This window comes from Eublepharis macularius, chromosome 7 (genome assembly GCF_028583425.1).
Source record: "Eublepharis macularius isolate TG4126 chromosome 7, MPM_Emac_v1.0, whole genome shotgun sequence".
NCBI lineage: Eukaryota > Metazoa > Chordata > Lepidosauria > Squamata > Eublepharidae > Eublepharis > Eublepharis macularius.
In genome coordinates this window covers 112,049,118-112,064,460 of record NC_072796.1, presented here as the reverse complement: position 1 = coordinate 112,064,460, position 15,343 = coordinate 112,049,118, and the positions used below count along the sequence as shown (strand labels likewise).

Below are 15,343 nucleotides of genomic sequence, written 5' to 3'. Positions count from 1 at the left end.
TGGTCAATGGCATTTCATCAGATTGGAGGGAGGTGTCCAGTGGGTTGCCGCAGGGCTTGGTTTTGGGCCCGGTACTTTTCAGTATTTTTATCAATTATCTGGATGAAGGAGTGGAAGGGCTGCTCATTAAATTTGCTGATGATACCAAACTGGGAGCAGTAGCAAACACCCAAGAAGATAAAATTAAAATTCAACAAGACCTGAATACTCTGGAGAAGTGGGCAGCTGTGAATAGGATGCAATTCAACAAAGACAAGTGCACAGTATTACATCTGGGCCACAAAAATGAGAAGCACAAATACTGGATGGGGGATACACTTCTGGGCATAGTATATGTGAAAGGGATCTTGGGGTAAGAGTGGACTGTAAACTGAATATGAGCAGTCAGCGTGATGCGGTGGCAAAAAAGGCTAATTAAATCCTGGGTTGTATCAAAGGGGCCATAGCGTCGAAATCGCAGGAGGTCATAGCCCCTCTCTATACTGCCTTGGTCAGGCCACACCTGGAGTATTGTGTGCAGTTCTGGAGGCCTCACTTCAAAAAGGATGTGGACAAAATCGAGAGGGTGCAGAGGAGAGCGACGAGAATGATCAGGGGTCTGGAGACTGAGCCCTATGAGGTAAGGCTGAGGGCCTTGGGAATGTTTCGTTTGGAGAAGAGGAGGTTGAGGGGGGACGTGATTGCTCTCTTTAAATATTTGAAAGGTTGTCATCTGGAGGAGGGCAAGGAGCTGTTCCAGTTGGCAGCAGAGGGTAGGACCTGAAGCAATGGGCTTAAATTACATGCACAAAGGTACTGGCTGGATATTAGGAAAAACTTTTTCACGGTCAGAGTTGTTCAAAAGTGGAATCAGCTGCCTAGGGAGGTGGTGAGCTCCCCCTCACTGGCAGTTTTCAAGAAGAGGCTGGATGAATACTTGTCAGAGATGCTTTAGGCTGATCCTGCACTGGGCAGGGGGTTGGACTAGATGGTCTGTATGGCCCCTTCCAACTCTATGATTCTATGTATTGTCGAAGGCTTTCACGGCCGGAGAACGATGGTTGTTGTGGGTTTTCCGGGCTGTATTGCCGTGGTCTTGGCATTGTAGTTCCTGACGTTTCGCCAGCAGCTGTGGCTGGCATCTTCAGAGGTGTAGCACCAAAAGACCACACTGTGACACTGAGAGATCTCTGTCTTTTGGTGCTACACCTCTGAAGATGCCAGCCACAGCTGCTGGCGAAACGTCAGGAACTACAATGCCAAGACCACGGCAATACAGCCCGGAAAACCCACAACAACCATCTATGATTCTATGAAAAGTACTGTGAAGCTTGCTACCAGGTAGACTGCGCTCAATAAGCACCTGCTTGTTTCTTGACACCTGTTCCTTGCTGTATACAGAAACCCCTTTGTGAAACTGTCCATGCAAAATGTTGCAAAGAAAGCTAGCTAGATTAGCAAACCCCCTCAAGGCTGAGAGAGGAAACCACAAAGCAAAAAAGGGGTAATGAATGTAACTTTAAGCACATTCCTAGGGAAGGGAGAGCGCTTCTCTCCCACGGAACCCAGGGAAATATTCTCCGCTTGAAGCCCACATGGTTGCCAGAAGAGACAACGGGGCACCTATACTAAATGTTACATAGTCCAAAGGAATGGGCATGAATGAAAAGCCTATGAAAGAGATGTATGAGAAAGGAAGGAAGATGTTCCTTCCAGAGATAAAACCAAGGACCGATAAGATAAAGAAATAGCAATCTGGTAATGCTGTAACTATGCTGTTGACCTAAGTTGTTTCTTCCAATAAGGATACCCTTAGACACTTGTATCATGAGAGGTGGTCACCCACTTGAGCCAATGGGGGTCACTGTATTTTCTGAGCCAATAGAATAACAAATATTATAATTAACCAAAAGGTACTAATTGCTTTGTACTGCTATTGTATCTTTGATGAGCATTGGGCACAGGGGGACCTTTTACTCTTTGTGTAACCATCGTTCCTCCATCGTTTAATAAACGGTTATAGATTGCTTCTTCCGCAGGACTCCACGTCTGTCTCTTATTATGATTGGCTAAAGGAACATTCGGTACACCAGTTGTGTCCAACAAACCCATGATTTTTCCTCCCCTCTTAAAAAAGTTGGGGGAAATTAAGAACTGGGACTGTGTGTGGCATATGTGATTCCAGGGTCTTGAGACTATAAAAAGGGAGAGACTCCCACCACTCATTTTTCACATTATTGCAATTCTGCCCAAGCTATAGATTATAAACATAAAACCTGTAAACAAACAAACCAGTAATATACTTATCTGTAGGAGTGTGCAACCCCATAAGATTTGGGTTTCCTGCTTCTGGTTTACCCAGAGCAGGAAAAAAATTCGGGTAAACCTGAAACCTGAAGTGGCAAGCCACTTTGGGTTTGGATTTTTAAGCCGATTCAGGTTTATTAGGGAAGATTCGGTCATTGTTTCCAATGGCAAACACTGCTCCCGGCTATTCGGAGGCCTGGGGGGGGGTCATTTTCTCCCCAAATATCACCAAATTTGCAGGGGACCTTCTACCAACCCTCCTCTCACAGCCACCCAAGTTTCAGGAAGATTGGATTTCAGGGGGCCATGTTATGCCCCCCGCAAAAGGTCCCCTCAGCCACCGCCTATCTCCATTGTTTCCTATGGGAAAAATCAAGCAGAAGGTTCCCAGGAGGCTGGGGGTGGCAGTTTGCAAGCAAAATGCACCAAACCTGCAGGGGACCCTCTCCCTACACTCTTCCCACGACCACCCAAGTTTCAGGGAGATTGGCTTCTGGGGGGGCATGTTATGGCGCCCCAAAGAAGGTCCCCTCAGCTGCATTATTCCCTATGAGGACTATCTTCACTCCAGAGAATCACAATAAGAAAAAAATTGATTAAAATGCACAAAGCTGTATGAAGCAAGTGAGTGAGCAACTAGAAGTGAACTGATGATCAGCCTCCCTCAATACAGCCAAAACTGAGTGATCAACTTCACCCCAGAGAGGTGAAGTTATCCCACCTTCAAACAAAATATAACATCACACCAGAGAATCTCACACACACAATTTGGGGGGGGGATTTCAGTTTTTGGATTTCTGGGAACAGTATTAATAGCACATTCAAATCAGAACATACAATCCCACCTTGAAACAAAATATAACATCACACCAGAGAATCACCCCCCCCCCCCAAATTTCAGTTTTTGGATTTCTGGGAATGGCATTAATAACAGCGATTGGCTCTTTGTCTCAGCCAATCACACTCCCTTCCCTGATACTCCCCTCTCCATCTCCCTCTCCCCCTCCCTCTCCTGACAATAGGGAGGGAAGAGAAATGGAAGAGCTCTTTGAAGCCTTGCCGCAGCAAGGGAAAAACGCTTCACAAAGCAACCCGAATCGCTTCGGGTTGCTCTACTTTGGGGTTCCTGAATCGGTTCCAGCACTGCTGGGGCCGATTCGGGAAGCACAGATCAACCCGAATCGGGGCTGATCCGTGTTTGCTTCGGGTTAAAGAAACCCGAAGCGCACATCCCTACTTCTGTACTCCAATACCTGGCTAAATTAATTGCTGTGTACTTATAGACAGAGCAATTGTATCAAGGATTTTTGTACAGCATATTCAAATGCTTCTTATCATGTGATAAACATGTTCTGTTCTGTCTAAGACTATCTTAAAATTCTTCAGAGATTAGAAAATGATGGGTGCTCACATATCAGTGGTGAATACTGCCATCACATCATAGCCAACTTAAGACTATGGAGTTTAGCTGCTTTTGAATAACGACTTGCAGTTCCCTTCTACTTGGAGGATGGTCTACACACAGAAATAACAATTCATGTATTGAGGACTGTACCAGTTGGACTATTTGTGTTTGATAATTACTGTCTGGAATTTGTATGGTCCAATGATAGCAACCGACGTATCTGTATGATGTATTTATGATTGTCGTATTTATGATTGTAGCCATGCACTTTGCACCTTAAATTAATAACAATATAGATGAATTTGTTTGTTATTGAATAGTGCAATATTTATTTGTGCTATTTTCCCTTTTGGTTGTTGCTGCTCTTTGAGTGGGAGGAGACGCCCCTGGCTTAGTAGGTATGGAGTTTTCAAGGCAAGAGACTAACAGAGTTGGTTTGCCATTGCCTGCCTCTGCATAGCAACCCGTTTTCCTTGGGGGTCTCCCATCCAATTGTTAACCAAGACCAACCCTGCTTAGCTTCCAAGATCTGGTGAGATCTGGCTTGCCTGGGCTAGATCACATATTACAGAGTGCAAAAAAAAAGTTTTGACTGTACTTCTAAAAGGAATTTAGAAGATAACATTTATATTCTCCTTTCAACCCTGTAACCAGCTTTTTGGAAGAGAGTGGGTGGGAAGAAGCGTGACTCTGTGTGTTTGTGTACACACACATTTGTTTGTGACTACCAACAAAGAAAAGACATGAAGCACCCATTCATCCATTGTGCCCTTTGATTTAGCCCCTTGACCACATGCCCATATCTACATATGGACTACATGAATGAAAATGTAATATATAAAAGAAAACAACACTTGTTGATCTGAATAATACACTTACCTGAAAGTTTGGAGGTATCATCGTTTTCCCAGCAGGTATCTGCAGAACAATCTTCTCTCCTTCAAAGAGCCAAAGATCCCATTTGGAATGATTGATCAGCAGAGCCCATGGCAGGAGTTCTATCAGCAGAGTTTTCACACATGGCTTCCACATAGACAGTTTCACCCGCATGGGGCTATCCCACTGAGTGAGCTGTTCGCTGCTGTTCCAAGTAACGTATCAAAGGAAAGATAAAAGAAAATTGTTAATTCATTGTTCAGATTTGCAGTTTATCATCCTGGTCATTCATAAGGCTTTTGTTACACTGCAGTGCCTCCTGATAACAGACACAATTCTTAAATACAAAGAGATTCTGTCATGGCCAATCTGTCCATGATTTAGATTGGTTTTCTTCTTTTATCAAAATAGACTTACTAAAGGATCAAAAAGCCAGTCACTTTTTTAAATAATTGAAATGAAAGTACACCACCTGGAAGGAGAATCATTGCCAGTTTCACGTCCCAGCAAATTTAATAACGTACTCCTATTTTTTAAAAAAAACACTTCTCATTTTGCCACATTTTTAAAAAATCACAATTTGAATTGGAATTAATGTAAGTTATAAAAGAAAGACAAGGTTCTTTTGTCCAGGAGGCAGCATGGATCTGAACTACCCAGGTAAGCTCTTCAGTAAACACTGAAAAGCATCAGGGCACATCTAAATTTTAGTGACAAGAACAATTTCACAACTGGGGGAGTTTAGAAAGCCTTCCATTACAAGTTGGGCTACTGTTTTGAATGAGACTGTGCTTCCTACCATCAGTGGTGTGCAGCTTTTGCTGAAAGACTAAGTAGTCATGTCGGATCCTGACCTCCTGTTGGAGAAACTGGTATCCGTGAAAGAGAAAAATGATCCCCACCCCCCACCCCCCAGCTACATCTGATTAGGAAGCCGGCTCCCTGTTTGCAGCTGCCTAAAAGTGGCATTTCAGAAGCCACAGGAAGGTCCTCCTGAGCGAAAGGGAAACCGTTGAAAAATTGCTTCTTTGAATCTGCTACAGGGATGTGACTATGGGTCAAATCCATTATTTCAGGATCATAAATCATTTGCAAACATAATTCCTTTATTGCAGTTGAATAAGGCACAGTACCTGACACAATCCTTTTTTGAATAAGGCCACACCGACTGAGGAGGACTGCCACATCCATAGAACTCAGAAAGTATTTCATTTGCAGTGCCTCCAGTATTTGATTTGGTGGCTATTTGCTTAATAAGTGCTGTTGAGATGGGGACAGCACATTCGGATGGATCATCTTCTTCCCTGCCATAAGAAATCAACATTAACCAGATATGACACCCAGTGCATGCATTTTGGAACATGCTAAGTGCATATGCTCTACAGAATGGCATTTCAGTTAACCATTTGACACAGAGATGACTCAATCACACTGTACTCCAACATACATAGGATTATTTAAATGAAGGGGAACCAGTTATACCTAGCTTGGAAGGTCAGGTGATGGGTTAGATCAGGTTCTATGTTTTGCAGTGATTTCTCTTGCCCTTTTCCTGGAATTATTTGTATTTCATTCAATCCCAGACTCCTTTTCTCTAAATGAATGATGATGGGATCTGGAAGATGGCTTCTCATGATAAAAAGAGGACTGAAAACAATCTATAAAATCAAAAGAACAGAGCAACTTCAGTTTTAACTTTGGATACAGCATTCCAGCTGCAGTAACAAACTGTCAATAAATCTCCTACTCAGGGTCAATCTGACCTTAATTTATTTTATAAACATGAGAGGTCAGATCCATTAATAACTTGGATAATGGAGAATACACTCACAATTCGTTGCTGTACTTGCGAATTGGGCTCCAGCGTCAAAACCATGCACCATACATAAATAATAGAACTGTTTGAAGATGGCACCTGCAGAAGAGAAGACAGATAGATATTACTTAGATTACTGTACTCTTATAAAGCTAAATGTTTTTAGGTCAACAAGTGTACCAAGACACTGCAAATCAGAAAGAAAATCAACTTTCAGGAAAACACAGTATTTCTTTTTTTGCTTAGAATTTGAAGTAGGGTTGCCAGCCAGAACTACACCTGATCTCCAAGCCACAGAGATCAGTTCCCCTGGAGAAAATGATTCTTTTGGAGGGTGAACTATGCTATTATACTCTACTGAGGTCCATCCACTCACCAAATCCTGCCCTCTTCAGGATCATCCCCAATATTTCCAGGAATTTCCCATCTTGGAGTTGGCAACCCAAAGTAATGCACAGTTAGCGCACTAGATTTAGAGGCTTGCAGTTTACTGTATGCAGAGCTTCTTTTGCACACTCTTCAGAAACTTCCACTGGTTCCACAGTGACAGGTGTTTAGCTAACTAGAATAAGATGAACCAATCATATTTCTCTGAACATAAATTATGTGCAAGGCCTTCCAGTATGTTTCTGGGCCAAATTTAAAGGACTTATTATTAAAGTCCTAAACAGCTAGGAATATGGTTACCCGAAGGACTGTCTGCCTCTTTCCACATCAGTTTGCTTGGGTCACTGAGATCTATGTCAGAGCTCATACCCTGAGACATTAGATGAGCTGGTGGCAGCACTTTGTCTATGGAATACCCTTCCTGAATAGATCCATTAGCCTCCTAATTTTCCTCTTTGGGTGCCTTATTAAGACATTTTCGTTCTACAAGATTTTTGGAGGTGTGTATCTATGGTTTTTTTTAGACCCTCTTTTGATTGTATAATTAATGTACTGGCTTTCTTTCCAACTTTTAATTTTTAAAAATATTTTTTTAATTTGGCTTCATCATACACTTCTTTGGAGAATCAAAGTACAAAATGGCCCATAAGTGCTTTTAATAAATATACTGTAAACCAGCTAATAGGATAAACATAACAGGGTATTTCCAAGCGATTGGTTTTAAGAGTGTTTAGTGTCACAGCACTTGCCACCTTAATATACACATTCAGAAAGCCTCTGGACTTGGCAATATTTTCTTATTTAAATATTTATACACATTTGATTTTTTTTTACTTACATACCTGAACGACTATGCTGTATTCAGTGTGCTTGGGCTCAAGGGTGACATCTCTTGACCAGTCTTCATCTCCTTGAGCTTTCACACTCAATTCTGTTAGCTCATTGTTTTCTAGGACATATGAAGGTAGCTTCTGGTTTGGAGCAAGGCAATCAAAATGTTCCTTCACAACTGCCTGGCCATCCTGCCCTATGTAATGCTGAATGACTTTCAGTTCAATGCTTTCAGAGAGATAACTGCACACAATCTGTCTCCCACAAATAATGATCTAAATTAAAACACACACACAGACATACACAAATATAGAGGAGTATTCCATATAAGTCAATTCCTATAATAAGCATATTTTGTCCATGCAGAGACAGGGAAACACTCAGGAAATGCTCTTGAACTGCATAAATCCACAGCAGTAAATTAGTCAGAATTCAGAAGTCAAATCTTGTATAACATTAAGAGTCCTGAGTAGAGATGGGCACAAGCCGCATTACGAATGTCAAAAACCCACGAAAATGGCGATCGCGACCCGGCGGATCGTGATCGTCCACGGCCAATGATCCAGCGGTTGGGAGAGGCCTGGATTGTGATCGTCCATGGCCAACGATACAGCGGTTGGGAGAGGCCTGGAGCGTGGTGTTCGGGCTCGATTCGGGAATCCAGACACTCAGGCGCCAGCAATCTATTCCCCTGGCAATGGAGCCAGGGGAATGCCTGAGCTCTGTTTGCCCTCCTTCTGTTGCCCTGGAAACCCGAATGGAAGCCCAGCTTTCCTTGATCAGCAGGGCTTCCTTCCAACCACGGAGCAGCAAAGCAGTCACAAGTTGGGAGAAGACACCCAGGGGAGGGAGGGGGCACTCCAATCTCATCCCTGCAAACCCTGATAGGCAGCTCTGACGGCCAAACACAGATGGCCAAACACAAACACAGATGTCGCCGGCATCACCCACCGTTCCTGTATCGTGGGAACAGCGGGGCGCCCCTCCGTTTTTGCCTCCACGATCCACAATCCACGATCCGGGTTCAGGAACGTGAGATGGTCGTTGCTGTTCGGGGATTCGGGATCGTGGTCTGCACTGAACCACGATCCTCTGGTTCTGTAATTTTTTTGGGTTCGTGCCCATGTCTAGTCCTGAGAACCACAACACAACTTTGAAGGATGTGTTTTTCAGCTCTAGTACACCGGCAGTCCCCAGTTCTGTGTCTCTGTTTATCAACCTAGATTAATGGTGTCATCACCACAGATTGTTTGTTGCAGTGGCAGATCTCCACTAATAGAACTGGGGTGGTGGTCACTGATACATCTTTTCCACTACAAATACTTCTCCTCATGTTGTTCTATTATGTCCCCTGTCCCCCAGGGAAAATTTTTGGTTGCAGCAAATTGGGGGAGGTAAGAAAGTCTCATTCCACTGACAGAAATCCCCTCAGTCCGTGGAAATTTATGGTGGATTCAACCCAAAGAATTTTTAAACTTCTAGAAGTTTCTTTATCTGCACATGATTGCCAATATAATGGAAAAATGTCAAAGTGTAACCTTGGTTTGTACAGTTTGACTTCTTAAACATCAGTACAAAAAAGCCAAGGTTATGGTTGAAGTGCACATGATGATATAGCAACCCTACATCAGGCAGAGTGTCTGGATGCAAACGCTCTTGGGACTCCTATGTAATTTGAGTTCTTCGCTTGAGATAAGCAAAGTGGGGTTATAAATGTAAATCATAAAAATGAAGAAAAAGAATTTTATAATTAAAATTCTGAATCGGTTTCTACATGGTCAGGTTCAAATGGAACTCTGGCTTCTAAAATATCAGGATTTTCAAATCTGAGTCCAGACTTGTGAGAGCTTATTTCATTTCTTCTCCACTCTCTGGACCAATGTCTCTTATACTTTCCATCAGAGTTAACCTTGGTTCCATGTTACTTTTGCAACAATGGTGACAACACAACCTATTGTTCCTTCATACAGTGAGCTTGAAGTGAGCTTGCAAAATATGAATATAGGAGACTGGGGTTTGCTTTAATTATAGTTTACTATGCTAAACCATAGTAAACAGTGGGATAGGAAAGGAGAGGAGGTGTAACTCTGGAAATAGGAGTTGGAAGCATGCATTCAAAAGCTGACTTGACTACACTGGGACAAAATGTGTTAAAAGATGCTAAAATATGCTAAATGAACCAGAATTCCTGCAGTCAATCTATAGGTTTTACTTTCAGAATAATTTTTTTAGCTTCTTTGTGTGTATATAAGAGACAAAAAATTGTTCATGTCCCAACCTGATCCTAAGGTATCAATATGTTTTAGGGATGATGTTAATGGTGCCCTAGTCAACTTTATGTTTGTCAGAGAATCAATCCCTATAGAAAAAATCCCCGTGTACTTCCCATGTAAGGACACTTACTTGTTTTTGCACTCCATTCAGCTGCTGGACCTTGATGATAAGGGATGCTGTCCTTCCCTTGTACTGAATGGTTCTGATAAATGTTCCCGTGTTATCTACATTAAATGGCTCAGACCACCGCCAGTTTCCCCAACCTTCAATACAGATATGGAGCAGCTGGAAAGGATAACAAAAACCCCATTCAAACCAATAAGCAAACTAGTGATGACCTGTAAGAATAACAAAATCCAGGTTCTATAATTGGAAAAGTTCTCATTAAAAAAACATGCTGCACGATCCAGTGTACTAATTTACTGCAGAACTTGATAACCAAATGTACTGTACTTAATAAAGCAAATAAAGGCATGCACTGTATTTAATAAAGTAAATAAAGGCTTGAAAGACAAATTTCTAAGTGTACTTCTCTGTTTTAATATAGGCCAACATGCATGAAGCAGATCTACCATATTTGTGAATCAAAACAAAAACGTATAAATATTATGCCCTTTGAATAGTGGAAAAATACATCAAGGTCTATAGAAATGAGATAAAGCAGCCTCAACACATGAAGGACAAGGAATCAAGGCTAATGGACTGAATACCCTGAAATTATGCTTTTCCCAGTGAAATCTGACTTTGACCTAAGAAGAAACCATGATAATAAACTGCTAGGATGTTACAATTTAGTAGCCTGCTGGCAATTATTCGTCCTTTTAGCATATGTAAAACAAACATGTTCTGTACAGTGGGTGGCTTTGGAGTTACTAGAGTTAGACCTTGACTACTAACACAAATATACAGGGTGATAAGTGCACCTTAAGGGAAAATGTAGTCAGTGACATAAAAGCTTCTAATGGCTTTGATATTTAAATCTAAGTTACAGAACAAAGAAAAACAATGGCAGTGGCAGAAACCATGTTGTCAAAGCTGCAGGAGGGTGGGGGAAATGCCACACACCCAAAAAGAAAAGTAAATGACAAAACTGCCCATCTGCAGAAAGACATATAGCTCAAAACACAAACAAATCCAAATAAGTGATGGTATGCCAAATAAGTGATGGTATGCCAAAGTTGATTCCAGTTAACAATTTACTGAAAAACTGCCCTCTGGCACAAAAGGCTCTGTACCGACATGGAAGTGAAGGTAATGAGTCTGAGAACAGAAACTCTGCCCTGTTAACCCCTCCCACCTTGTACAGCTCATTAGATTACTATCCAAAAAGCACTAAGGAATATATTGCCAGTTTCCCCCCAGCAGTCATTAAATTTACAAAATGTTGACTTAATGATTTTATAACTTTGCACTACAAAGACTTAGCGTACATCAACAAAGATCATGAAAGGGTCAGGAAAAGAATCATGTTGGGGTAATTCTCCCTCCACCAGTTGTATGAAATTACCTTCAAAAACTTTTACAACTTAGACAGAGATGATAATAAGTGAAAGTAGTTGAGTTGCTACCAGGTAGGGGGGCTCTGCATTGGGGGGAGATTCATATTTGCCTTGGGTTTAAGAGTGACTCACTACCCACATTCTCTTACTGCTACCTCATGCCCCATCTGCTGTTCAGTGGTGCTTGCTGCTGCTCCACTTGAATCCCTGGCCTGCAGCCACTTACTTTAGCACGGCACCTATCTACTATCTCCATCCAATTAGCATTTTAGACATATGAACATCCATTCATTAAAATGCCCTCCGTATGGAATCAAACTTGGTAATAAATACCCTTTAACACCAGAATCAGGAATTTTAACAAGCACAACTACTTTGCATTCTCAGTCAATAAAATCAAACCATTCCTTTAAGGGATTCCACCTCTACCCTCCACCCCCTGGTTTTGAAGTTTTCTTTCCATTTAATATTGAAAGTGACCAAAGTTAAAGAAAACACCCGCCCCCACAATGCATTCCATCAGTTAGATCTAGACTTAGTTATTTTCTGGCTATGTATCTTTACTCATTCTACCAGATCTCTGCAGTATTCTATTCTTTCCTCTATTAATACTGATATTTATTGATATTTATGGACTACGTTAGTAGTAACACATTCCTGGCCAGAGGACAGAATAGTTTACTAACAAAACAGGAAGGGATAATGCCATTTATAGAGGAGCTATAGGAACTGTCAAATCATAGTGAAGAAATGGGAAGAGTGAGGCTAGGTTGATTCAGCAAAAGCTTTGTTAATAGGAATTGACTTGGAAATGGATTCTCCAGTGGAGTGGACAGAGGAGGTAAGGTAACCTGTCATAAAAACACAAACACAGGAATGAGAGGAAGGAATGGAAGGGCTAACAGAAGATGAGCTTGTGAATCAACAAGTTTTGTACCAAGGGGGAGATAGACAGCTAATGGCATGGAAAGGAAGAGTGGCTTCATACGTTACAGAGAAATGGGGTGGGGGAGAAAATGTGAACGCTCTCCTATGCCTCCAAAATAATATCTGGAGGGGAAAATGAACACCAGAAGCTGGTGTGATGCAAGCATCTCTCTGTGGGAAAGATTTGCAAGATTCCCTTTGGTGTATAACATCAGTAATATGCAAAGCAGATGTATATGTCATGCCTCTAACATCTGAAATTGTCCTTAGGCAGACATTCATCCTAACTGGAAATAAATGAGAGAGGGTTACGAAGTATTGCACTGGTGCACCATCAATAATATGGTATTACCCTGGCTCTGCTGGAAAATAGCCTGGTACAAATGTTTAACAGCAGTCAGAATGGTAAACAAGATAGACAACAGAGATCTTAGACTTAAACAATTCTTTTGGCCTTAGTTGCAAGGTCCATGGGGTCTATTACAGATTGTTCTAGCAGTTCCTATTTAATTTGAATATACATTTTCTATTTTAAACTACTAAATGTAGGTGTAAACCAGAGGGATTCCTCATGATCAAGTTTGTATGGACTTTCTGAGCAGTCGTGCAGCAGTGGAGTCTTACGAATCCACTGCTCTCCGATTCCACATTAATGCTGTTGCTTCGCATTGACATTCCATTTCCCCTTGCTCCAAGTCCATCATGCAGAATTTGCTCACATAAAAATCGATTTCTAACCATTTTTTGTGGGGGATGTTGACAGACGTGTCTTCTCCATTTTTTAATTTTTTTAAAAAATGTTGCAACATATAAACTTTGGTTGTTGGGGGTTTTCCGGGCTGTCTTGCCGTGGTCTTGGCATTGTAGTTCCTGACGTTTCGCCAGCAGCTTTTAAAAAAAAATTTAAGGAGGGAAACAAGAGAGGAAGGGAAAGGTGGGGTGTGGCTTAGAAAATGTGATTGACCAATCAAATTAAGTTTATTTGACGGGTGGGAGAGAAGGGCAAGGGTGGGGAGAACGTCAGCTAAAGAATTTCATATGATTAAAAACCCTAATCTGCAGCAAATGGACATATAAATCGGGGTAAACCAGGATGGGGGGGAAACGGACAAAACCTGCAGTGACTTCGAGGCTGCTGCTTGTATCACTGTCTCACATGTAGAAACACAAATTAAAATCGAGGTCATTTGGAAGCTGAACCACAGAAAACAACTAGTGCGGAATCACCCCCAAATTTGGTTTATTGATTGCTGTTGTGAATCCTGTGACCTTGAGAAGTGTTAAAGTTTATGAATCCCAGCAAGACATAGGCAGCAAAGTCCATGATGCTCTAGCATCAAAACCGAACTTCTGTCTAGAGTCTAGACTGTTGGAGGAAGAGAAAATTGACCTGGCTCGTGTTAACTGAAACCTGGTTGAAAGAAAATGATGTAGTGTGTCTGTCCCAAATAACGTCACTGGGTTATGCAGTTCTTCATCAGCCTTGTGCTGGAGGGTGGAGAGGAAGGATGTCCATCATCCTCCATGCAGATTCCCAGTGGAAAATATCACCAGCATTGATTATATGTTCATTACATTACAGTCTAAGGATTAGGCATTCTACTTGTTTACTGGCTACCTAGTTCCCCAGCAGGAACCCTGTTGGAGTTGGCAGTTCTTGGGGGTGGTACTGGAGACACGTAGACTGATTGTTCTGGGGGACTTCAACATTCATGCTGAGGGTTCCTCACCAGGCCACCCCAGGATTTTATAGCTTTTTCAGCTGCCCTATGATTCCCTCAAATCATGAGAGGCCTAACACAGGACAGAAGTTACTCCTTGGACTTAATCTTCTGCACTGAGCCTTTGAGGGAAGGTCTGGGTTTGGGATTGGACCATGGTCTGACCACTATATACTCAAAGCAAGGGTGAATGTAGCTCTGACACCCAGTAGGAGAGGAGGATAAGTTAAAATGGTCCACCGTTGGAGGTTCATAGATCCTCCTGGATTCCATAATGCTCTGGGGGATTTTAGAATTCCAAACACATGCTCTGTTGAGACTGCAATGCGAGCTTGGAATAGGAAGCTCCTAAAAGCTATTGACAAGGCTACCCCTTGTGAAACTGTCCAATCTTTGAAGCAGAACCTGGCCCCATGGCTTACCATGGAGCTTGGTGACCTAAAGAAGGCAAAGAGACATCTAGAATGACTCTAGCAGAAAAATTCATACTGAATCTGATGCAGCATGTTATAGAGCTCACTGAAAGACCTATGAAGCAATGGTGACAACAGCAAAGTGTTATTTCTCTGCTATCGCTGCAACAGCCAGTTCATGGCCATCCCAATTGTTTAAGGTATCAGCACCTACTGACTCCAAATATGAGCCTTTTTTGTCTCAGGCAAAGGAAATTAGTTGTGATACCTTTGCAAAGTTTTCTGCTGACACAATCTCTGGAAATGCTCTGACTTGGATGTTGGTTGTAATATGAATCAGACAGAAGTAATATCTAACACATAATCTGGTCTAATGAAAAGTACTATCTGGGATCAGTGGAGTGGAGATAGTGGAGAGGGGAGGTTTAAAGCTACAATTATTTGACTGCCACAGCATTTAAAAAGTCCTCAATCATATCACAGATAGCATTAACTGGTCCAAAAAAGGGTATAGAGGAAGAAAAGTTCATAAGATTCATTAACAGTTCCCTTTAAACTAGTATTATATGGTTCTTTTGCAGAGATTACAGAAATTACTGGATCTAACAAGAACACAGTCAGCAGACTGCATCTGCCTCTTCCTGATAATGGGCAGTGAGAAGACATGGTTGCAGTTCTCTGCCATGTTCTTCGACTGGCCATCAGGTCAGAGCATAAAACCTTGCAGTGATGCTCCTGCCCCTCTCCTCGTATGAGAAACTTGCTGTGCTGGCATCAAGTGAAATGTCTGTCTCTGCACTGACACCATGTGACGGAAGTGCCTTCCCTCTCAAATATTTATCACCAAGATGAAATGCAGCAGCAAGGGAAACACAGGCTTCTCTACTTTTTTGTTCCTTGGTTGTCTT

At 42.0% G+C, this 15,343-nt stretch overlaps 1 protein-coding gene across 1 annotated transcript in view; it reads right to left on the bottom strand.

Annotated features, from left to right (window-relative positions):
- VPS13B (vacuolar protein sorting 13 homolog B) overlaps positions 1 to 15,343 on the bottom strand; it is a 553,219-nt gene that overhangs the window by 50,642 nt on the left and 487,234 nt on the right. The window contains exons 44-49 of the mRNA XM_054984385.1: positions 10,005 to 10,160; positions 7,613 to 7,876; positions 6,399 to 6,482; positions 6,050 to 6,225; positions 5,701 to 5,871; positions 4,571 to 4,772 (exon numbers count right to left, since the gene is read on the bottom strand). Coding sequence (XP_054840360.1) covers positions 4,571 to 4,772; positions 5,701 to 5,871; positions 6,050 to 6,225; positions 6,399 to 6,482; positions 7,613 to 7,876; positions 10,005 to 10,160 — 1,053 coding nt within the window. The remainder of the gene's footprint in view (positions 1 to 4,570; positions 4,773 to 5,700; positions 5,872 to 6,049; positions 6,226 to 6,398; positions 6,483 to 7,612; positions 7,877 to 10,004; positions 10,161 to 15,343) is intronic.